Genomic DNA, 25,923 nt, shown 5'->3' with positions numbered 1-25,923 from the left:
GGGCCTAATCCTATCCAACTTTCCAGTGCCGATGCAGCTGCTATGCAGTCCCCAGGTCAGGGAACAAATATTCCCTTATCTTGAGGAGACCCCAGTAACTACCCCTCTACCACAGGATGCAGTGTAAGCCCCCCTTGGCATGGCTGCACCAATGCTGGAAAGTTGGATAGGATTGGGCTGTCAGGCCTCTGCAAAGAGGGAACAAAACAAATCACTGTGATTTCTGTTTCAGCTTTGAATGGAGTCTGCCATCTCATAAAAATCACAGACAATGTTGAGTTCCTTTCATCAGGACATGTCCAAGGAGAGAAGAATGATTACCCTTTTTTATTTGACTAAGAGCCCAGTCCTGTCCACTCTCCCCCTGCAGATGCAACAGAGCCCCACTGCACCTGCTTGGGGGGGGGGGAGAGTAGTCACGGAGGCCTCCTCTGAGTAAAGGAGCATTCTGGCTCCAAACTCACCTGCTATATCACTAACTAACTCTTTCCACATTGCAACTTCACCATACTCAAATCTCTTTCCCTGAACCTCACCAGAATTGCAGAGGGAGCTCTCCTACGATAGCTGAACAAGACCAAAACATTCCCAGTTCAAAAAACAGATTGAGGAGTTTACGCATTACAGGTGCTTCTTTTAAAATTAATCGCTTATTATACACTTTGCCGGATTGTCTCCAATCCTTTAAAAGCCCCTCAGCAATTTGGCCTGTTAGAAACTGGTGCGGGCAAACCAGCAGTGACATTAAAAATAACATCCAGCAGGAACAGCGCAAATCCTGCTTTCCTTACTTGCTGCCTTGACACATGTGAACTACACTCAATCAGGGATGCTGAGAACAGGCATTGGAACTGGGGCAAGAAGCATGATTAGATATGCTTCCTAACTTTATTCTACAAACTATATTTTACTACATTTTAAAAACATGTTTTTAATTGAGAGTTTTAACTTAGCATGACCAAAACTAAAACTAAAAGAAAACATGTATGAGAATTATGAGAATCTTTTTATTTATAAACTACTTCCTTGAGTAGTGCTACTGCGTTCCTTTTCTTCTACCTCAGCAAAGTCCTCCTCATTTGCTTTTTCTGCTTCTAATAATGCAGGGGCACCCGAGGACTGGCTGTCACTATCTTCCCTCATTAATGAGCAACGATTTTGAAAAAAGCTCCAGGTGAAATAAACTTGCCCAGTCATTTATTGATTTTTCCCCTCTTTTTTCTTTTCTGTGCTCCAGACTTCAATCTGTACTCCATGCTGTTAATTTCACCTCCAAGCAATGCCAAGCAATGTTGGCTTGATCCAAGGCCATGTGTCCTAGACACACACACTAAACTAGAAAACGGGGTGGAGCTAACTATTGAGGCTGGAAATTCTGTGAAATGAACTGGGAGACCAACTACTGGGACCTAGTAGTTCTGGTCTGAAGGTGTAAGTTTCACTTTCCCATGTTTGAATTGTATTAATAATATACTTTGGTGCTTATGGAGAAGACCTGGGCTGTGTTTCCACTACAGCTTTAATCCACTTCCAGTGCACTTCTGTTTGCCCAATACATTCTGGAGAGACTGTAATTAAGGAGAGTGTTAGAGTTACGCTTAACTACAGTCTCCAAAATGCATTGGGGGAATAGAAGTGCATTGAAAGTGGATTAAAGCTGTAGTGCAAGGGTGCCCAAACCCCGGTCCTGGGCCCACTTGTGTCCCTCAAGGACTCCCAATCCGGCCCTCAGGGAGCTCCTAGTCTCCAATGTGCCTCTGGCCCTCCGAAGACTTGCTGGAGCCCGTGCTGGCCTGATGCAACTCCTCTCAGCGTGACGGCCAACTGTTCGACCTCTCACATGAGCTGTGGGATGAGGGCTCCCTCCGCTGCTTGCTGTTTCACATCTGTGATGCAGCAGTGGCAGCAAAGGAAAGGCTGGCCTTGCTTTGTGCAAGGCCTTTTATAGTCCTTGAGATATTGCAAGACCTTCATTCATTCATATAAATTCCATCTCTAATATATTCATTTATGTAAATTTATTCAAATTTGAAAAGTAAATTAATTTTTTTCCCCAGCCCCTGACACAGTGACTGAGAGATGATGTGGCCTGCCTGCCAAAATGTTTGGACACCCCTGCTTTAGTGGAAATGCAGCCCTGGATAGGCTAAGATTGAGGAACCCAAAATTATTTGTAATAAATTTGTTTTGTAGTGTATAGTTTGTCTGCCATGGCCCGGGCCCCCTGGAATCCCAGGCCTCGGGAATTTTGCACCCACTGTCCCCCTCTCCTCAGTCCTGCGACCTGGGAGCCCACGTTTCAAGACTCTTCCAGCTCTTCTGTTTCCCTTCAGGGTGGTTGAGCATACCAGGGAGCCACAAGAATGCCCTAAGCCATAGCTCTCTGAAAATTATAGCTGAACACATGCAGAATTCACACATTTAGATGAAATATCAATTTTTGATATTCAGCAACCCAAAACTCTTCCCATAGCATTTCTGACTTCCCTGTTTCTCATGCTGTAGATCACTGGATTCAACATGGGTGGAATAACACAATACAGTATAGTCATTGCGATATCTAGATTAGATGGATTGTCAGGGGAGGGTCTCAGGTATGCAAAGGACCCAGTTAAAAATAATGTGAAGACAACAGTGAGGTGGGGAAGGCAAGTTGACAGGGCCTTTTTCCTCCCTTGAACAGAACCAATTGTCCGCACTGCATTTAAGATGTGCACATAAGTTACAACAATGAAAATAAAGCAGCCTAAACCAGCAAAAACACTCAACACAACAACAACCATTTCCACTAAGTATAAGTCAGAACAGGTGAGCTTAAGTAACTCTGGGATTTCACAGAAGAACTGATTGACGATGTTGGAGCAGAAAGGGCTTGCAAAAGTGCCAGTGGTGTGCAGCACTGAATAGAGAAAACCAGTAGTCCATACAGTAGCAATTATTTGCAGACAAGCTTTCCTGTTCATGATCATTTCATACTCTAATGGGTTGCAAATGGCAATATACCGGTCATATGCCATGACTGTCAGGAGGACGAAATCAGATGATAAAAAGAAGACAGAGAAGAGGACTTGAGCAACGCATCCACAATAAGAGATGTGCCTGGTTTTCATGAGGGAGTTGGCCATGGATTTGGGGATAAAGACTGACACAAACCCAACATCTTGTATGGCCAGATTCATTAAAAGGAAGTACATGGGGCTGTGCAGGTGATGGTCAAGAGCTACTGCGGCAATGATGAGAAGGTTCCCCAAGACAATCCCCAAGTACAACAGCAGGAAGGCCACAAATTGTAGAATCTGATATTCCCAAAGGTCTGAGAACTGCAAGAGTAGGAATTCTGATACTGAGGTTTTGTTGGACATTTTGCTCTCATACTGTTCAGAAGCATGCTGTAGGAGAAAAGAGATGGAACTTACTCAATTCCATTCTGATTTAGTAACCAATGTAGGATAATCATGATGATAATATAAATGCTGACTTCTACAGCCCAATTCTATCTAACTGTCCAGCACTGATGCAGCTGCAGTGGAGCCCCAAATGTTCCCTTACCTTGAGGAGGCCTCCGTGACAGCCCTCCTACCACAGGGTGCACTGCACGCTCTGTTAGCACAGCTGCAGCAATGCTGGAAATTTGGATGGGATTGCGCTCCTAGTCTCCTCACTAGCAGCCTAATCCTATCCTCACGGTACACTGGAAGATTTTGCGGTCTGCCAGCATGTCATGCATATAACATCACACAGCCCTCACTAGACTGCAGAGCCAGGGCAAAGGTGGAAAGGTCAGGAGGCCATGCACCATCAGCAGCACCCTGCAGGCAGGTTCCCAACATTGAGATATGTTGGGCTATGGGTGGATTGGGGAGGAGATTGGACTGCCCATGCGATGGATCTCAGTGCAGTGGCGACCATCAGTGCTCCTGTTCTGGGCCTAACATGCCCCTTCCACTTTAACAGATCTACACCAGAAAATTACTAGCATAGATACATATGGTTCTGTAGGGAGCCATGGAGCAACAGAGGAGGAGATACATAAATTTTTTTGCTTACCTCTCTCAGCTGGCCTGGTCCCCTGCCTGCCATGGGATGTAGCAGAAGTTGTGTCAGTGGCACCACAGGCTGGTGCTGGACAGAATTGAGCCGTTAGTCTCTAGAATGACAGAAATCTCAAGTTCACTGTTGGTGTCAGATTGTTGGGGACCTTGATAAAAACCCTGCAGTGGTGTCTCCATTGCTCTCCTGTCGGCCCCCTAATGGTGCATTGTTTTCATGGTTTGGGGTCAACATGTCAAGGTAGACCCTCAGATAGATGTGGTCAATTGGTGATGGCAAACTTGATGGCACTCTTGCTAAAGTTTCATATACTTGCAGAATAAGAAAATATCTCTCGTTATGTCTTCTGCGTTTTGAAAGGTAGAGGAAACAAACTATATTTACTTGAATTTGTAGGGTGTCTACCTTATTTGGAAATTATCACTCCAACTTGCAGCCATCAATAGGAACCCCTCTAACCTTTTACATTCCATTTCACTCCAATGACTCATAATCCTTATAGGAAAAACCCATTGTCCATGCATTGTTTCTTTGCATGATCATTGGTCATTGAAAATTCTTGTCTTATTCAAGAAGAGGAAGAAGCAACAGTAAACATAAAACAAGAAGGACACCAGAGAAAAGTGGAGACAAAACGTGAATAGCCTCCAACACCTCAAGCACAAATCAGGATACCAGATGAGCATTTTCTGTCCATTGGGCTCAATAAACTGGATTTGCTGGTCAGCCAGAACAGCAAAATGAGGTTTGTGGTTGAACACTTGGGATGTCACAATACATCGCTGGTAGGCTGCATTCTGTTTGGTGCATTGTGACTTGGGTATGACTGTTGTAGACTAATAGCACAATCCTATGCATTACTCAGAAGTAATTCTCACTGATTTCCATAACACTTACTTCCAGGTAAATGTGTATTATTCATTGTATAAGTAGGTTCCATAGTATTAGTAGTTTTCAGACAATAGAATTCAACTTGTATCCTCAGGATTTTTCACTCTAGGTGACAGAAATATAAATGGTACAGTTAAATAGACATTTAGATATAAGGGGAATGGGGAGAACCGTTCATATCACTAAAGTCAAACATTAACAAATTACTTACTATTTTCCTTCAGGGATATTTAAATTTCCAGGAACCATTTCTGTTCAAACCACATGGATCTGTATGGCACCACCAGTGAAGATTTATTGAAAAGTCCATCTATCTTTTTCATGTTGAGACTATAAAGAGGTTGGTCTACATAGGCATTCAGAAGCTGTGTATTACCTACATTGGATGTTCCTGGAGAGTTTGTCTCAGGAGTCCACCATAAGTAAGCTACAGAGGCTTACTCAGAACATTGTTAACTTTCTGGTCTATATTTCTGCTGACATGATCAAGCACTGCCCCTGAGTAGGTATATGAAAGAATAATCATGAGAACCACTACTTCAAATCTATTTAGAGGCACACTTCTGAAGATCAATATTGGTCAGAATTAAACATTTTAATGTTTAATATTTGAGGCAGCTGCATACACAACCTATTACACCTATTGAAAATTCGGAATTACAGTATCTAATCTCATAGTAGGCGGAATGTGTAACTTGATCTGCTTTGACTAGTGCTCAGTTCATAGCTGGTTGTCTTGCTGATTCAATATTTCTTAAAATCTACTCCTAAAAAAGTAGTAAAATATGAATGTGGCATTCATTACGTATGTGTTGGCAACAGATTGCCTACATGTCCCAGTTAGAGCTGGGCGTTCTGCAGGAGGTGTTTCAAGGTCTGGCTGATAGGTAGGTGAGCATGGAGGCTGGGGTGGGCCATCTCAACACCACTGTGGAGACGCATGCAAGAATTCAGAGAGTGCAACTGAGATTAATCATGGACTGAACTTCATGACACTGATTTTATTCAGTGCCAGTTCCCACACCTTTTTTGTAAAAGGGAACAGGATAATATCACATCAACCGCCTCAAGCGATTCCAACTAAGACAAGGAGTCCAGTGGTTTGGACTCTGTCATCATATGTCAACTGCACACTGCAACATGCCATTATGCAAAGAGGAGCTGCACATCGCCACATGCAGGTATGCACCACATCATGCCACATAAAAGTAGACTCTATAGTTCAAAAGTATTAGTTCAATAGTGATTTAAGATGGGAACTCTGAAGTCTCATGATTTATTTGCTACATAATGGATTTTCTTGAGCCTCATAGAAAGGTACTGCCTTATAAACACACAAAGGTGCCCTCATTATCCCCAGGGGTTCCATTCCACAACCCCCCCCCCCATAAGGAAACCCATGGATAATGAAATCTGTGGATTTAGGGGCCCTTTGCTCCCAAAACCTCACTCCCCTCACCTCCAGAGGGTGTTCAGAGGGCTGAGGAGGCCACCTGTGGCCTTCCTGGTCCTCCAAAGGCCTCTGAGTGGACTTAGAAGGTAACTTCTGGTTTTTCATTTTTAAAAAAGGCCTCCAAAGACCTTTTAAAGCCTTTGGACATCATTTCCATTTACCTCACAAAGGCCTTCTCCCTGGCCCTCAGAACACCCTCTGGAGGTGAGGGGTCCAGGTGGGTCCAACCTGTGGATATGGGATACTTTAATACAGGGTTAGATCTCAGTAACAAAAAAAAAGGGGGGGAAGAGTTAACAAGTAGAATGTAAGTTTAGGAAAAGTGATCATTTCAAGCAAGCTAAAATAAACCCAGGTTCTTCCATTTCCTGTGAGATGAATCTGCCCTAAGTCTCCCATTAATCAGTACTCATTGCTGACTTTTCTTTTAATCAAAATGCATTGTCCACTTGACAGATAGAAATTTAAGTTAGTAATGTTATAGGACACTATTCAATAAATATTCCTCCAAGTTACCTGTGGTGCTAACTAATCCTAACTAAGTGGTGCACATAAACCGTTTCTGCCCAACATTGCCTATATGCAACAGGGACCAAATATGTACACCTATGGGCCAGGCAAACATGAGTTAAATAACTAAGAGCCCAATCCTGAGCATAGCTTGACATGCTGGCTTACCGCCGACGTGCACTGTTGCAAGCATGCCGTAAGGCATGTTTGCGATCTCTAACACAGGACAAGCGCCCGTGCTAGCCCAACCTTGGCTGGTGCTGGGCTAGTGCCGGGTGGGCATCTGGCCTCTGCCACTCGGTGGTCTGCATGGACTGCCAAGCAGTGGAGAGGAAAGTGGGGGTGGAGGGAGGCAGGGAGAAGATGTTCCAGAGAGAGGGGAGGCGGGCAGAGCACAGGAAGAGGGCAGGGGAGGCATGCCAGGGAGGCGGGGGGAGGCATGCTGGGGGAGGGAGTGGGGAGGGAGCAGGGGAGGGAGAGAAGAGGCAGGACCAGTGGAGTGATGCTCCACCGGATCCTGAGCCTGATATGAAGGCTCTTACCTCACCACCAACCTTTTGGTCGGCAGTGAATCAAGTAGCCCCATTGCGGGGCTATTCCCTTTACCCAGGTGAAGGGGACAAAAGTCCCCTTCTCCTGAGGTGCCACCCGTGGCTGCCGTGGGCATGCAGGATGCGGCAGCAGCTGTTTTTGTTGCTGCTACAGCTGCCCTTCCCAGGAGTTCAGGATTGGGCTCTTAATGGTGAGCCAGAGTGGAGTTGTCATTTGAAGGAAGTGCTCAGGAAAAGCCCAAACCTATTCTTTGTCCCCTTCTCCAAAGGTGCCGTCCGTGGCTGCTGTGGGCACACAGGATGCAGCAGCAGCCATTTTCCGTGCCACCGCAGCCGCACTCCCCAGGAGCTCAGGATAGGGCTCTCAGTGGTGCACCAGAGTTGTCATTTGAAATAAGTGCTCAGGAGAAGCCCAAACCTATTATTATCCCCTTATTCCTGTGTTAGAAAAAAATGTGCATCTGTCACTATCTCCAATCTGAATTTGTTGCCCACCCCCCAGGTACAAGTTATATATTGGGTAGGTTGCAGGAAATCAAAAACTAGAGTATCCTAAAATTGGGAAGAAAGGTTGGGGAACAATTTGGTAGTGAAATGCAAAGATCAGTTAATACACCGATTAAACACTTGGAACTGGGATGGAGTCATCGATGCAAGGGGAACAGGAGGGCTTTGCTTCTCCTACCTCTCCCCCAGGTAGCAAGCATGTCTGCACTGATTTCAGCATGTTGAATTTTACAAGTTGAGAACCTTGTACATCAGACATGCAAATGAATAAACACTGCACAAAGTCTGTCACCATCTCCTGGGCCCAATCCTCCCTCCAGCCACCCTCCCCCTGCCCAGTTCTGCCCCTCAAAAAGTCTCTCCACCTGCCAGCGGTAGTACTTACCACTGTCCATGTTCCACCACCATCTTCTTGGTGCTGAGGCCCAGCGCCAACTGGCATGGGCCATAGTACGGGTGCCACGTCCTCTCTGATAGCACAGCAGTGCCTTATGGCACTTTTACAATGGTGGTTGCTGGGGCAGCGTGATGGTCACTGGCACTGCCCCAGCTCAGGATTAGACCATTTGTTGATTCTCTCTATAAACTGTGTTGTGAAAGTTCTTGTTGAAAAGTTGTATTTTCCCAACAATATTCACGTATACAATATTCTGAAATGCCGAAGTATCTTTAGATTGAACTAAAACATCTTTACTTAGCCCATTTAGCATAATCCAAAAAGAAATACCAACTAAACCAAATGACTTTCTTTAATGAGCTGTATGTGATTTACATACAGTAACTAGCTTTAATTATTTTTCACTCCATAAGACACACTTTTCCCCCCCAAAAAAGTGGGGGGGGGGAAGTGTGTGCGTCTTTTGCAGCGAATACTGCAAAAAAGAGTGCACGTTGGGGACCTTAATGAAGGGGGGATCTTCATGCCAGTTTATGATCCCATTCACCCTAAGAAGGGGGGATCTTCATGCCAGTTTATGATCCCATTCACCCTAATAAAGGGAGGGATCTTCATGCCAGTTTATGATCCCATTCACCCTAATAAAGGGAGGGATCTTCATGCCAGTTTATGATCCCATTCACCCTAAGAAGGGGAGATTTTCATGCCAGTTTATGCTCACATTCAAAAAATGTCATTCAAAAAATGTGGCATTAGCAATGCCTTAGATGGAAATGAAGACAGCGAAGGAAGTGATGTCAGTGATTGTGAGCAAAAGAGCTTCATAAATTCTGACTCTAGTGATGATGAGTTCTTGGGGTTTCCAGAAAACTAGAGTACTCAAACCTTTAAGTCTCTCCATTTGTTAATGACAGTGATAATGGTTCTTAATGCCACTGTATTGACTGCTGTTCACTTTACATGGTTCAAATGTTATTCAGTTATAGTTTATTAAATATTTTATTACACTATTTGGTTCAGAATATTTTTTTTCCTGTTTTCCTCCTCTAAAAAATAGGTGTGTCTTATGGTCAGGTGCGTCTTATGGAGCAAAAAATACAGTTTCATTTTCATAATGAAAATTTATGAAAACGGTTTCATAAATTATTTTCATTTAATTCATTACTAATAGCATAGGTTGCCCTAAGGCTTTTGTTGCAAAGCAAAATATAGCATTTAAGTAAGAGCATACATACATACTAAACAAAGCCCCTTCGAATAGGAACAAGACAGTGAGGTGGTAGAGAAGGCACAATAGTTTTGAGCTACCTGCCTCCTGTATGCTGCCCTGGAGTGGTTGCTGGACTGAATGGAAGAACTTTCTGGAATTCTTTCTCATCCAGAAAAATGGAACTAAAAGTGTTTGGTCATATTTTACCCCTATTGCTGCTCTTTTGCTAAGCACCTATATAGCACTAACGGAAAACTAGACATCTGGAGGGTGTGGGGGGCTGTAAATATATATATTTTTAAATGTGATCAGGAAGTGCTTCACTCCTGTGAAAGTTTCTTCCATTTTCAGATATTCAGTTATTCTATCTTAATTGATTAACCAAACTGAGTTAACTTTTACTTATGAACTGTTTACTTTTTCCATGCCTCTGTGGCTGAGTGGTGTTGGACTCTGGAGAACAAATCTCTAGGAACTCAATAGAAACAGTCATAAACCTTTTGCCACATCGGCAATTCTTGTTGCTATGTTGACTGAAGGTTAAGAGGACTTATATGAAATTTTAGTGATTTTCAGACAGATGCACGATCATTCTGTATCACTCTCGGAGAAAGTGAAACAGAAATTGAAAGAAATCTCTGAAGAAAAATTGTAAGCTACTTATATTTTTACAATCTTACTTACCTGAAGGATTTCTGAATTGCTCTCTCTCTCTCTCTCCCTCCCTCCCTCCCTCCCTCTCTCTCTCTCTCTTATTTCTCTGCCACTCTCGGTCTCCTTTTCTCTCAACCATCTTCAATTCAATTTCAATTTCAAGAACCTTTATTGGCAATAAAACAGTTAATGGCAGACACAAAAGACACGAACTATACAACAAGATTCTATCCACAGCATAAAAGTTTAAGTTGATGGGACACATGAAGATAGTTTTCTTATAACAACTAGCAAATAGCGACTGAATCAGTGATAGCCACAGAAGTATCTTCCAGAAGGGAACGCAAGAAATCATTGGGTGAACCAGAGAGGACAGACAAAATTGGGTCTAAAAAGGTACTGCGCAGTGTTCAAAGAGCAGGGCAATATCGGATATAGCGTATTGGGTTCCAAAGAACAGAGTTTGCAAAACCTGCTATCGAACGGCACATTGTGAAATCTCCCCTCAAGAACTGCAGAGGGGAAAATACTAAATCTGGTGAGCATAAAAGCCTGCCTCTTACTTGGATTGATTAGTTCCATGTAGTAATTAGAAATACGGCCAAAGGATGGTAATAGGCCAAAGTAATGGGGGGAACAGGTGGGATTAATATTGGAAAACAATAACTGGGATTCAACCTCAGTCAACCATCTTTATGACTATGAACCTGGTCTAAGGCAAAACACCTGAGTGAACTGCCTGTCTGGGTGAAATAATATTTTCAGGTATTCTCACTTAAAAATGTGAATGCCCCACCCCAAAGGTTCAAATATCCCTGGGAATATGATTTGCTGAAATGATTGATTGATTGATTGATATACTGGGATTTAAGACTCCTATGACCATTTAAGACTCCTATGCCCATGGACTTGCATACAATTGGTGTTTCTGCTGCTCTGATACCGGGTTGTTGGACAGTTTCATTTGCACCCCAAATAGAGCTCCAAATATGTGAAAAAAGGATAGAACTTCCTTATCAGAGAGAGAGAGAGAGAGAGAGAGAGAGAGAGAGAGAGAGAGAGAGAGAGAGAGAGATTATGTGTTATGCTGTCTATTGCAAATGTATATGTGTATGAGTATATAGTATATGAGTATACTATATACTAAGTATATGAGAGATGTTAGCTGCTGGAAAAAAGTAGTTTCTATCACTCTCCAAATTCACCTCTTCATTTAGCTGTACCACTAGCCAGACGCTTCCACTCTGCCAGTTGGAGTTGAGGCACAATTGTCCTATGACAGATATTTCTTAGTGAAAGCTGGGTGATCCAGGGTGTTGTTGGGCAGCCTAAGCCCAACAACACTAGTGGTGTCCAGTTATGCAGTGGCACTGAAATGGCTGCTGCAGCAACCTATGGGACTAGTGCAGCTGCCAGAGTCTCCTCAGGATAAGGGAATAATTGTTCCCTTACCCCATGTAGAACTGAGGAAGCCCCAATGGGTCTCCTCGGAGCTGTGTCAGTTTTTGAGTTGGCACAGAACTGAGGACCATGTAGGGTTCCACAACTTGGGAGGGGGCACAGGATACAGTGGCAGGCACTGCCACCATCTCCGCCAATCCTCCTCCAGCCTGTCCTCCCCCCACCCAGTTCTGCCCCCTCCCACTTTTCCCCATCCTCTCTTGCCCCAAAAAGCCTCTCCGCCAGCCAACAGTAGAACATACCACTGGCTGTTCCATGAGGTTGTTTTCTTAGTGCTGAAGCCCAGCGCCAACTGATGTGATAATCAGCGCTGGTGCCACGTCCTCTACGGCACTTTTGCTATGATGGTTCCGTTCGTCTCCATTTTGCTCACCCCGCCTGAAATGGCTCTGAAGGGGAGGGGGAGGGGCCGACTGCATGCTGCAATGAGGCTTTCCGCAGAACTTAGTGCTCTGCACCCCCTCTAGCTACGCCACCGGCTGGTGGACTATATCAAATATTTCAGGTGGTTGTTCGACTGCACGTTTTTTCAAGAGCTGGTGTAGCTCTTCCAAACACTGTGCCTTTCAGGAGCATTTTCAGATGACAAGGTAGAAATTAAAGTGAAATGACAAGGTAGGAATGCAGTGTGGGTCATTTGAAATTGTTATCCTTGGTCTATTTATGAAGGTCCAAATATGCCTAACTCAGAGGCAAGTTTGCAGGGTCTCTTTTTCATTATTTTGTTCAATCTTATAACTTCAAACTTTAGGTTTGTAGGTTCAAATATTTTAGGGATTGCCTTAGTCACCATAACTAAGCAATGATGAGTATGCAGGTATAATATTATCAAACAACTGCTGTCACTGCCTGTACTAATGTACAAAACAAAGTCCCAGCTTGATAGTTTCTCTTGTTACTTTATCATTATAACCACTACTACACAATACCATTTTTTAACCATTTTCCATTTCTTTATACAGGTGACATGCATCCTACCAAGCAGCAAACCATCATCACCATGACTAACCACTCTTCTCTGTCTGAGTTTCTGCTCCTGGAGTTCACAGAGGTTCGGGAATTGCAAATTCTACACTTCTTTGTTTTCCTGGTTTTATACCTGGCAACTGTCACAGGGAACCTTCTCATCATTTCAGCAGTGGCCATTGACCCTCGTTTGCACACTCCCATGTACTTATTTCTGATGAACCTGGCCATCCAGGACCTTCGCCAAGTTTCGGTCATTATGCCCAAATCCATGGCCAACTCCCTCTTCAATACCAGGCACATTTCTTATGCTGAATGTGTTGCTCAAGTCTTCTTGCTCCTTTTATTTTTAGCATCCGATGTCTCTCTCCTCACAGTCATGGCCTACGATCGGTATGTTGCCATTTGCTATCCACTGCAGTATGAGATGGTGATGAACAAGCCGGCCTGCACCCAAATGGTGGTGAGTGTTTGGATCACCAGCCTTCTCTATGGCGTATTGCATGCTGGAGGTACCTTTGCAACCCCCTTTTGTTCCAACATTGTCAATCAGTTCTTCTGTGAAATTCCACACTTACTTAAGATTGCTTGCTCTGACTTGTACCTAATTGAAATTGGAGTTGTTGGGTTAAGTGCTAGTGTTGGCTTAGGTTGCTTTGTCTTTGTCGTTATCACATATGTGCACATTTTCACCTCAGTGCTCAAAATTCCTTCCGTGAAGGGAAGGCAAAAGGCCTTCTCTACCTGCCTTCCCCACCTCATTGTTTTCTCCACCTTTGTATTCACTGGATGTTTTGCTTACTTCAGGCCCACTCCTGATGCACCATCAAACCTGGACTTGGCATTTACCTTAATATATTCCATGGTTCCACCTATGATGAATCCACTAATCTATAGCATGAGAAACAAAGAAATCAAAATGTCCCTGTCCAGGATGCTAGGCTTGCAATACTTCTCTAAAAATACATTACTGGGTTTCCTTGCATAATGGTGAACTCTATGGGCCCCTTCACATACCCAGTCTGCCTGGGGTCAATTTTCTTATGGCACAATCCCATATAGAGGCAATTTATTGTGACCATTTGAGCAGGACTAATCATGTGGAACACTGCCAGATTCTCAGTGGAATTTAAGATGGATTTCAGGTGTCATCTCAAGGAGAAATACCTGGGAATTTTCAAGGGAAGCTTTGAAAAGATTCAATAAAACAAGTGAAGCATCTCTGGAGGAATTTTCACATCAGTAGCTAACTGTCACTTGATTGTGAAAGGTCCATACAGCTGCTATAATACTTGGGTATGTTGCTGTGAATGTGTGGATATAACAGAGGTGAACATCTCTCAGTAGGCATCAGAATACCTATTGTGGCTTTTAACCCTTGCACTGAAAATAAGACACCAGACACCGACTTTGGAAGTAACTTGGGCCAATTTATTAACTTTCTGCATGAAAACAGCAGGGCACTAACTACCACCCAAAGCTGCGCGGGAACCTAAATTGGGGGAAAATGGTGTATACTGTCTACCTCTCCAGATGGACGTACCATCTGGCTCCAGGCTCTGTTCAGTCATTGACTAATTATGCCTATCCTCCCCAACCCATGAGGGTCGAGACAGCTGAATGATGCAGACAGCTGAATGATGCAGACAGCTGGAAAAATCCAGTGTCAGCCTTGCCCTTTCTAGTCCAGGGGCTTGCCAGCCAGCCTCTTTGAGCTGGTCAAACATCATGGGAGCTGTACAAAGTCACTCCTTAACTTTGCTTACCTCAGATGGACAAGGCCTAGGGCCTACCTCCCCCTCCCACACACACACACACACACACACACACACACACACACACACACGGCACCTGCCAAGTGACCAATCAAACCCAACACCATTTCACCCAACTTCGCCAGGGTAGGCGAAGAAACCCTTAACCTCCAGTCAGTCTGGTTGAGAGTCAAAAATTCCTACCCGACCCTATCACAGCAACCAATTAATCTTGAATTAAAGAGGACAGACAGGCAGGGCACATTTTCCTACATGAGACCAAAGGTGTTGTCATCTCCACCTGTGGACCTGCTGGCTGCACTCTTGTACACAGTTTTGCCCCCTCTCATGAACCCCATCATTTATAACTTGAGAAACAGACATCCAAGCAGCTATGCAGAAGATTTTCAAGAAGAGGTTTGAATTCCACAAGGTGACGGTGTATAACTTTTCCCAGAAAGTTTAGTTGCCATTGGAGATCATCCAGTACATCTTGATTTCAGTAACTTAAGTCTTCTATTAAAAAAAAAAAAAAAAATTATGAGCTCTTATTGATCTAACCTGTGTAAGTAATAACTGCTTGTACCCTGTAATGGTTCAAATTTTTCATTGAAGATTTGAGTAGACAGCAAGGCTCTTTTACATGAATCCCATTGCAAATGATTTTGGTCATTTGAGGTTTTTGAACTGATTATTCAGGTGTAATTTTAGTTGATGTATGGCAAAACATTTGTTCACTGTGCACCAGCTGCACTTGCTTCATCACAGTTAAGTTTCTCTGCAGCAGAAACCCAGAGAGAGAGATTAAGATTAATTAAAACTGATCTCTGGCATACCACTTTGAAGGTTCACCAAATTATAACCATCAGTACATCTTTTGAAGTGGTTTACTAGACTAACCTGGGGAATAATATCCATTCTGATCCTAAGGAAGAGTGCCTAATAGCCCAATCCTATCCACACTTTCCTGGGAGTAAGCTCCATTGACTCTAATGGGACTTACTTCTGAGTAAACAGGCATAAGATTGGGCTGTAAGTGTCTTGATGAATCTTTTCTTCCAATTCCATTCCATTCAATGGATTGTTTGCAACATGAAGGTGGCAAGTAATTGCCCAGAATCCAAAAAAGTATTTCCAAGGGCCTGCTTTCACCACTTGATCAGGTTCATCTTGTGAAATAGCCTTGAGTACATGAAAACTTAGGCCAAAACAGTTGTGTATTAGGTGCACTGTTGTGTTTACTGCAACAAACTGATACAGCCCCAACCTTTGGAAGTTCTTCCCAAAAAGCTTACAGATATGGGCAATGATGGCAATATTTTAGATATCTATTGTCCTACTATATTATTTCCATTGAGAAGCTATTCCTTGTTTCCTTGGTTCATCTCAACATCTTTTACTAAGGTGAACAATCTCAAATCAAAAGACTCCAGCTGTTTACATGACTACTCACCAGTTCTACTCATATCAACTCTCTGTGGAACTAAGAAGTTTGAATCTCTGTGTGGGAGATGTACACAACCCTGCTTTTCTTTGAGTTTCATCGAACTGCTCTCAAGAACAGAGGTGAAGCTAAGAGAACTAACACCCAGGGACACATAAATTTTTAACAAGCCCCCCCCCACCGGGCTAGATGCCCAAAATACCCCCCGTGGCCTTCCTGAGAGACCTCAGAAGGCCTCCTGGAGACCTCTGAAAGGCACTTCCAGTTTTTGGCCTCCTTGTGCCTCAGAATTCCTCCCAAATGCAAAGGAGTCTGCCTGCTTCATGATCTGCCGCTGAGGATGCAGGTTGTCACCCCTCAAGGCATGGTGTCTGGGGCAATATACCCCATTCCCCCCTTAGCTATGCCACTGCCTATAAGGAATAAGAATCCTATCTAACATTACAGGAGCTAGAAATATTTGAGCTAGAAATAAGGCACATAAGGAGGACAGGACTTGCAAGGGCAAGAAGCCTTGTGGTAACCATTCCCTATAGTGAAATGCTATCTGGTCTTTTGGAAGCCAGATGTGAATTAGATGTAGTCCCCAGGGACCCCATCATAAAGGAATGGGGGGAAAGGGCCTACCCTTTGGTCACCAGAATCCAAGATGAGCACTTGGAGAGGGTGAAACAGCCTATTTTGAGCGGTCTCTGAGGTCCCTGAGGACTCTGCCCAGCACTCTTCCATCTTAGCAAGACAGGATGCCTGAGCTAGTCTATCTTTGCGACATCCCTTACTTGGATTCTTACAATGACCTGCATAGAATCAAGTGCCGTTCTAACACTGCAACCTTTAATCTGCTGAAGGCCACAGGCAGATGAACTTTCAATGCTAGTATTGCAGAGTGAGCACAAACACAAAAAAGACTTAGGCACCGACCAATGAGGGACAAAGGAAGCAACCAGATCTGTGCCCACATAGTCATATTAAGGGTGGAGGGCAGGTTGCAGTGCAACTAAGATACAAGTTGAGGAAAGCAGAGATGGACATTATATAACCTCACTTTCATTGTCTACATGCCTGGGCTGTTGCTGGTGACCTTTGTTTCATGTGCCAGAGTTGCATTATTTCAAAGTGTCCAGTAGGGTGCCATGATGCTGTCCTTGCAGCAGCTGATTGCAGTTGTCTCCAGCATCTGAGAACAGAGGGGAAGGGGATTTTCAGGCATCAATGTCATTAGCAGATCTGAATTTCTAGTAAAACAGTGATGGCGAACCTATGACACACATGTCAAAGGTGACATGCCACTATGTTTTGGGTGACATGCCAGCATGCACCAACCCCCGACAACAACTGAGTTTGTTTCACTCGTATTTCTTTTTTGTAATTATTTGATGTTTATATAATACACAGCAGCGCAAAGGATTGGTCTGTATTATTTAAATAAATGAATATGCAATGAATTGTTGCTCTTTTGTTCATGTGTGTGTGTGTGTGTGTGTGTGTGTGTGTGTGTGTGTGTGTGTGTGTGTGTGAGAGAGAGAGAGAGAGAGAGAGAGAGAGAGAGAGAGAGAGACTTGCAAAGTTTGGCATTTTCCAAATATTTGACACTCTAAGCCCAAAATGTTTGCCCAAAATGTAATGAAAAGAGACATTTGGGCTCAGAGGTGTCTAGATATTTCACCCTGTATGTGGAAGTCTTCTCTCCCAATATCAGATGAATGGGAAATCCAGGAATACTAGTAAAGTAGCTAGTAAAGAGGGAGTTCACCCGTTCAAAAAGAACTTTCATCAGATTTTGATTCATTAGTACCAGCGTTGAATCAATCTTCACATTGAAAACAGGAGTTTGCTTAGTCATGGTTGAATTGAGCCCCACCAATTGTGGCAAATAACATCTTCACTTTTCCACATATTAATTCTCTAGCCATTTAAACACATCTTTCTTTTTTCTCTTGGTCCATTGTTAAGAAACTTTATTGGGCTCCAGAGAGCAACTCTCCCAACAACTACTCATAAAAAAAGAAACATACAAAGGTGTCCTGTTGCTACCATTTTAGTTGGTATCCAGTTGCCTGAACCTTTGACAACGCATAGTGGAGGACGCACAAGTGAATAACGTAAGGATTTCTGAAGAAGAGGAATGCACAAAAACCAACATAGACTGACACATACATAGGAAGCTGCCGGAACCAAGTAATAAAATGTGCATGTCTGAGGGAGAAAAATGTGGATGGGATGTGGGACAGTGAGACAGCGGATGTGATGCTCACTAACTGCTCAGGTAAAAGATAGAAGCAAAGAATGATTGACTGCATATGTGAGTATGTGAATAATTTGTTCAGTGTGACAGAGCTAGCAAGCAGACAGACAAATCTCCAGGTAGATCAATAGTTAGAAAAAAGGTCCCTGCAACCAAAGTAAAATTATTTCCCAGCCTGGACAAAATATATACAGTTCAAGTATTTTCTTCTTTTAGTATCATTTACTTCTTCTTCTGTGATTGTTCAACCTAAGGCTATAATCCCAACACTTACCTGGGAGTAAGTCCCACTAAGTCCCACTGAATATAATGGAACTTATAAATGTACTTAGGGCTGACTCCCATCCAACTTTCCAGTGCTGATGCAGAAGCAATGCAACTCCAAGATAGGAGAACAAATGTTTCCTTACTTCGAGGAGGCCTCCAAGACTGCACCCCCCACTGCAGGATGCACACGCCATTTGTGTGGCTGCACCAATGTTGGAAAGGATTGGGCCCCTCAGACTTGTGCTATGTCTTCCAATAGAACTGGAAATCTTCCCCCCCCCCCAAATGTGTGCCTGATATTATTAAACTCCCTTTCCTAAAATAAAATATAAATATATCTCTTGGCTTCAAAACATTTTGGAATGGTTGAGAGACTCTGCTCTTTGACTTGGGATTCACAAAGATGCCATATTTATTTATTTATTTATTTATTTATTTTTCCTGAAATGTGGAGCTACATTTCCAAAAAAGGAAAGTTCATTACCTTACCAAAGTGAATTAGCTTAATGTAACTCTGACAAAAAGTGCTAAGAAAAGTGCTTTTACTCATTCCAAAAGAGTAATTGCAAAATTTTGTCCCAGGCAAAGCAGTTTGTTTGTTGTGTGGTCAGATGGGCCACTGGACTTACACAGTCCTCAGCCTCTCTGTCACTGTCACCTCTGCAATTATGAAAATAATGTTGCCACATGCAATGATATAGAAGGAACTTGTCTTGTTTCTTTAACAGTTCATTTCTGGGTCAGGGGATGGAGATCTGGGGATGGTACAGAAAAAAAGTGTGCTTGAATGCCAATAGCATTCTTTATTGTATTTGTGGTTTTATCCATGGCACTTTGTATTCATTTTTTTTTCCAATTAGAGCTGCAATCCTAGACATACTTTCCTAGACCCATTTTACATAATGGAACTTACTTCTGAGTAGACATGCATAGGATTGCACTGGAACATTTGGTTTGTCAGAAAATTTAAGTTGATTACTCAGCTGCCGTTGACTAGTTAATCAGGCAATTTCAATGCATGTGTTTCTCTCCAAACCATTGCTGTAGATAACAGTCTTGAGCGATCAGAGTTAAGGCAAGATTAAGGTAATGTGACAAGTTCAACCCATCAGATTGCTTTTTCATCTCTTCCCAAAGAAGGAGTTGGTTTGAATAATAATCAACCCACAAATGGAGTTCTCTAACCATGTTTCTCTTTTATTTCTGCTATCCATAATTAGGAAAGGTCTGCTCAGGAAGTTAATACTACCTATTATTATTAAGAATATGTAATACTATAGAATATTTTATTCTAATATATTTCATATTATATATATTACAGAATCTTGCAGAATATTATTATTATTAAGAATATTATTAAGAATATTTAACCCTTGCAAACTGGGTAAAGAAGCACCTTCAAAGAAGTGTTCTCTTATATTTAGCAGGGGGGAGCAACAGTTCCTCTTCAGCCTAGCATGGCTCATTTTCCAGTGGCTCTTTCTTTCTTTCTTTCTTTCTTTCTTTCTTTCTTTCTTTCTTTCTTTCTTTCTTTCTTTCTTTCTTTCTTTCTTTCTTTCTTTCTTCTTCTTCATTGGGAGCCCTTTTTCTTAGATAGCAGACCCCACCATCACAGGGGACAAATGCTAAAGAAGAAGAAGATTGGGAGCGCTTTGGGGACAAAGAACCATTTATTGATTTATTTTACTATGTAAACTGCTTTGTGAACTACTCCTGTGGAGTAGTTGTTAATCATCTCATCATCATCATCATAATTTATATATCACTTTTCATCAAGTGTAACTCACAAAGCGGTTTACACAGTAAAATCAGTAAAGTAAATGGTTCCCTGTTCCCAAAGAGATCACACTAAAAAAATACAGAAGAGGCACCAGCAACAGCCACTCGAAAAGACACCATGCTGGAGTGATGAGGTATGGTTGATTTCCCCCCCCCCTAAATATATGAGGACACCACTTTGAAAGGTACCTCTTTGCCCAGTTAGCAAGGGAATATTCCATAGATTAGTAAACTTGAATCCCATCTAGGTAACATAGTGCATTTATGTACAAACAATCCATGTCAGGGGGAAAAAAGTATATAGAAACTCCATAAAGCTTCTGTTCTCCCCCCCCCCCTTTATTGCCCTTCCCCATCAGAGGCACCAGACTGAAGAAGGAAATGTCCAACCAAAGCACTGCAACTGAGTTTCTTCTCCTGGACTTCTCTGAAAGTCAAGAATTGCAGATTGTCTTCTTCGCTCTGTTTTTCCTCATCTACCTGGCGGCCTTGATCGGAAATCTTCTGGTCATCCTCGTGGTCGTGTTCAGCCAATGTCTTCATACACCCATGTTCTTTTTCCGGGCCAACTTATCTTTGGCTGACCTTGAATACATTTCAGTCACTGTTTCCAAAGCCATGACAAATTCCTTACTGGCCACTAGGCAAATTTCATATCCTGAGTGTATGCTGCAGGTCTTCTTTTTTTCCTTTTTTGTGACATCAGAATTCCTCCTTCTGACCGTCATGGCCTATGATCGCTATATTGCCATATGCAGACCCCTGCACCATGAGCGACTTCTGGGCAAAGTCTCCTGCATTCAAATTGTAGCCGCCATGTGGATCGTTAGCCTTTGTAATGCTCTTTTGCACTCAAGTTGCACATCTAGAATCAGCTTCTGCTCTAATGCCATCGACCAGTTCTACTGTGAACCCCCACAGCTTCTCAAACTCGCCTGCTCTAACTCATATATTCCTGAATATAGAGCGATCCTCTTTTCTACGTTGTTATGGATAGGGTGTTTTGGATTCATCATGATTTCCTACTTTCACATTTTCAGAACAGTGTTTCAGATCCCCTCTGCACGGGGAAGGAGAAAAACCATCTCTACTTGCCTTCCCCACCTCATGGTCCTTTTCTTGTTCTACTTTACTGGATGCTTTGCTTACTTGGGGCCAACCTCTATATTCTCACCCATGATAGGTCTGGTTCTTGCTGTAATGTATTCAGTCATCCCCCCTTTAATGAATCCTATTATTTATAGCATAAGGAATAAGGAGATCAGGACAGCACTTCAGAGATTCTTATACAAAAATAAATGTTGTATATATACTTAGAGACTTAGGGCACAATCCTAACCCCTTATGTCAGTGCTTTCCAGCACTGACATAAGGGCAATGCAGCTCTGAGGTAAGGGAACAAACATTCCCTTACTTTGAGGAGGCCTCTGTGAGTGACACCCAACTGCAGGATGCAGCACATGTCCCTTTGGCACTGCTATGCCAGTGCTGGAAAGCACTGACATAAGGGGTTAGGATTGCACCCTTACAGCACAAGCCTACGCAAGTCTACCCAGAGGGGATTTACCCCCATGAAAGTGTGTACAAGATTGCAGCCTGAGGGCACAATCCTAAGAGCCCACTGCACCATCAGGACTGGTGTTCTGGTGGAGCAGAAGCTTTTCCAGCATCACAAAACATGACGCACTGTCACATGCAACTGGGCCACTGCTGGAAACAGTGAGTGGCAGATGCTGCACAACAGCAGCAATCTTGGGTGCTCCAGTGCCAGTAAGTTGGTTCAGGGGTGGGCAGTGGGTGGGATGGGGTGGAGAGGGGGAAGAGCAGGGCGGGGACCAGGGTGCAGAAGGGATGCACCAAGGGCAGGAAGGGGAAAGTGGCAGCTCTGCCAATTCCCTACTCTCCTTCCCAGCCTCGATCTACCTCTCCAGGTCCACTCAGAATTGTGCCAGCTAAAGAGCTAATGCAGATCCAAGTAGACCTATTAGTTCCCTTATCTCAAGGAGGCCTTCTTGACTACCCCCCCATGCGGGATGCAGCATTAGCTCTTTGGTGCAGCTGGATCAGTGCAGTGGGGTTTATTATTATTTTTGTAAAGGTAAGGGTTAAAAAGAGAGGTTTATTTTTTAATCATTAGAATCCAGAAGTCAATTATAATTGTTGATATTTCATGTCATTAAAAAAAAAAAAGCATATTTATAGCCCTTCCCTACAGAAGGGCTCATACAAAACAATTTCCAAGCTTACATTTTTGGCTTATAATGAACAAATCAATCAAATAATTAGCAAATTGAAGCATTCTTGCATCAAATGACATATAACATGATGGTATTATTCAAAAATACCAAGATTTTAAATATTTGGCCCGTAGTGGTGTCACCCCCCTGTGCATGTCACCTGGTGTGGTCTGCACCCCCCTGCACCTCCATAGCGATGCCACAGACTATATAGAGCAGGGGAGAGCAGGAGGCATTATAAGACCTCCTTCCCCAAAGGCTCTCCTCGAACCTGTGCTAGCATTTTTTTTTCTATTTTTTGCTCTGCATTCAACCTCTAGCCACTTACACATATGTTTTTCCCCCCCTATACCATGATTGATAAATTTGATTGGGCTCCAGAGAGCATATCTCCAAAGATGTGTTCAGAAAAGATACACATAAATGTTTCCTATCAAGATAATCTACTACTGCCATTTGTGCTTGGAGCCAGAAACATACACCTTTACTCTGGCATTACAGTTTGGCATCTCAGAGGAACTATGTAAGTGCTTAACTGAGTAGATACGATTGTGCAGAAGAGTTATGACAGATCAAAACATGACACCCAACAACCAAACCCAATGAAACCCAACAACTAATACACCAGCACAGAGAGATGGACAGTCCTAAAGAAAATCAAAATATCAGAGAGAAACAAATACCTGGACTGAATGTAAAACAGAAGGACAAATGATGTGACGTTCATCAACTGAGAGACAGGTAGGCACAGAAAGACTGATGGGAAATATGACCCACAGTAAAATCCTAGGCATATTTACCAAGAAGTAAGCACCACTGTACTCAGTGGGGCTTACTGTCCTGTAGGTGTGCATAAGATTGCAGTCCTTCACAATGACACATTTAAGCTATTAGACAGGTAGATAGAAGGGATTACCATCCAGTTTTGAAGGAAGCTATTAAATCATAACCATAATTTACTGCTTATCGTCTGTTTCTTTCACTTATTGAATATTCAACCTGCTTCAACATTCAGCCTGCCTTCAGAACTCCTAAATTATCTCTCTAAGAGCAAGTCCAGTATTGTGGGACTCCTTTCCTATAGAGACCCCAAACCTTCTTGGAGGTATTGTAAAATATCCTTTTTGAACTGACATGTAACAATCAGGCACAGGATAGGTTTTTTTCTGATTTTATTTTATTTTTTAAACTTCAATTTATAGAACAAACTGACCAACCCAGACGTGGGGTATAAATGGAACTAAGTAAATGCAAAAAATAATGTATTTGTTCACACTTGTTACATATAGGAAGATAGATGAGGAGAAGGTGTGCCCTTTGCAAGAATGAGGTTGCCAATCTGAACCAATTCATGGATTTGCTTAGTGGGACATGGATAAACATGCTAAGGAAGAACTTTCCTGGGCACACTTCAAGTCTTCACCCAAGGAAGAGACTGAAAATATATGGTAGATTGCTGGACTTAGATAGTCAGGGGCCTCACTGTCTTTGATGCCTCTGTAATGGTGTGGACCCTATGGTCTTGGACAATGATATAGGAGGAACATGTCCTATTTCTCAAACAATCTGTTCTTAGGCAGGAATGGTAGTGGCCAGCATGTATTGCTGCTTTGGGAGAGAGAGAGCCAGGGTGGTGAAGCAGTTTGGGAGGTGGACTTAGACCTGGAAAATCCAGGTTCCAATCCCCCCTAAACCGTGAAGCTTCCTGGATGACCTTGAGCCAGTCACTTTCTCTCAGCCTCACCTACCTCACAGTGTTGTGAGGACAAAAGGAGGGGAGAAGCTGTGTTAACTGCCTTGAGCTCCTTGGAGGAAGGGCAGTATAAAAATGTGAAAAATAAATTTGCATTAGTGAAAACTAATATTGTCATCCCATGCTAATATAGTTGGCAATCATTTTTTTTTTTTTTCCTGGTTAACATTAGGACATTCAGCAAACTAGAGATTTTTGAATGGATTATTTACCTGTCTTTTGATCAGCTAATCCATTAATTCAAATTGATTTGCCTATTATCAAATCATCCATATAGGTATATAATTCAACATCATAAACCAGCAACTTGACAAATCCTCTCATCCTACTTGCTTTCTTATCCCCCCCAAAAGAAATGAGTTTAAAAAAGCATTCTGATGAATTCCTTTCTTGCACACTTCTTCACTAAGGTTTAGCTCTTTTTATTTCATAGACTGGAATGCCATGGTCTACCCTGACCAAAGTAATGTATATGATTCTGTAAATCTCTGTTCGAGTCACAAAAGTATAGATAAGCTTCACCAGAAGTTTGGGTGAAGATTTTCTGGGGTGTTTTTTTTGTTGATTTGTCTTTGCCTTAATTTCTCCTTCCTTCCATCAGAAGCACAGTAACAGATGCTAAGAAATGTTCAACCGAAGCTTCGTGACTGAGTTTATTCTTTTGGAATTCTCTGACATCCAAGAACTGCAGATTTTCTACTTTGTGGCATTTTTCATCATCTATCTGATAGCCCTGATTGGAAACCTTTTGGTGATCATTGTTGTAGCCTTCAATGAAGGACTTCATACTCCAATGTACTTTTTCTTGGGAAATTTATCCACTGTTGACCTTGGTTACATCTCAGTCATCATCCCCAAAGCCATGGCTAATGCCTTGTTTGCAACTAGCCTAATTTCATATCCTGAGTGTGTGGCCCAGCTCTTTTTCTTTCTCCTTTTGGTATCATCAGAATTTTACCTTCTGACAGTCATGGCCTATGATCGATTTGTTGCCATTTGTAATCCATTGCAGTATGAGCGAATAATGAACAAAGTTTTCTGCATTCAGATGGTAGCCATTGCCTGGATCGCGGGCCTCATTAATGCCATCATACACACAAGTTGCACATTTGGAGTCACTTTCTGCTTCAACGTCATCAAGCAGTTCTTCTGTGAAATTCCGCAACTTCTCAGGCTCACCTGTTCCAATTCATACATCCCTGAAGGTGGTGCAGTCATGTTTTCTGCACTGGTAGGGGTTGGATGCTTTGGATTCATAATTGTTTCGTATCTGAAGATATTTCGAGCAGTGCTTAGGATCCCCTCCACACAAGGAAGGAAAAAAGCCATCTCTACTTGCCTTCCCCACCTCATTGTCCTATTCTTGTACTACTGCACTGGCTGCATTGCTTACTTAGGGCAAACTTCAAGGTCCTCACCGAACATAAATATGGCACTTGCTATGATGTACACCATCATTCCCCCATTCATGAATCCTATTATTTACAGCATAAGGAATAAAGAGATCATGGCAGCACTTTGGAGACTTTTACACAAAAATAAATTTTGTGCTTTCATTTACTCACTTGGTTTTGTTTTTTTAAACAACAATAACAAAAAGCTATTTAAGACAGGGGTCTCCAAATCTTTCAGCCAGAGGGCCGCATCAAATATCTGGCATGATGTTGAGGGCCAGGGAATAAAATTAAATTTTAAATATAACATTTAAATAAATACACGAGAGATGGAACTTAGATGAATGAATAAATGGATGACTGGGCTCAAATTTCCAGGATTTCTTCAAGCACACTTAAA

At 42.6% G+C, this 25,923-nt stretch overlaps 2 protein-coding genes across 2 annotated transcripts; one reads left to right on the top strand and one right to left on the bottom strand.

Moving 5' to 3' along the window:
* Positions 1 to 2,447: 2,447 nt before the first annotated feature.
* Positions 2,448 to 3,362, bottom strand: LOC136652949 (olfactory receptor 14A16-like). The gene has a single exon (XM_066629872.1). The coding sequence runs from the start codon at positions 3,360 to 3,362 to the stop codon at positions 2,448 to 2,450; it is 915 nt and encodes a 304-aa protein (XP_066485969.1).
* Positions 3,363 to 12,684: 9,322 nt separating this feature from the next.
* Positions 12,685 to 13,638, top strand: LOC136652947 (olfactory receptor 14I1-like). The gene has a single exon (XM_066629870.1). It carries the CDS (start codon positions 12,685 to 12,687, stop codon positions 13,636 to 13,638), a length of 954 nt encoding a protein of 317 aa, XP_066485967.1.
* Positions 13,639 to 25,923: the final 12,285 nt, after the last annotated feature.

The sequence above is a fragment of the Tiliqua scincoides genome, chromosome 5, assembly GCF_035046505.1.
Source record: "Tiliqua scincoides isolate rTilSci1 chromosome 5, rTilSci1.hap2, whole genome shotgun sequence".
NCBI lineage: Eukaryota > Metazoa > Chordata > Lepidosauria > Squamata > Scincidae > Tiliqua > Tiliqua scincoides.
Note: the sequence above shows the minus strand (reverse complement) of the source record. Positions and strands in the feature narration are given on the sequence as shown.

Excerpts from the sequence above, each read along its gene's own strand:
- LOC136652949 (XM_066629872.1), bottom strand. The coding sequence starts at position 3,362 with ATGTCCAACAAAACCTCAGTATCAGAATTCCTACTCTTGCAGTTCTCA.
- LOC136652947 (XM_066629870.1), top strand. The coding sequence starts at position 12,685 with ATGACTAACCACTCTTCTCTGTCTGAGTTTCTGCTCCTGGAGTTCACA.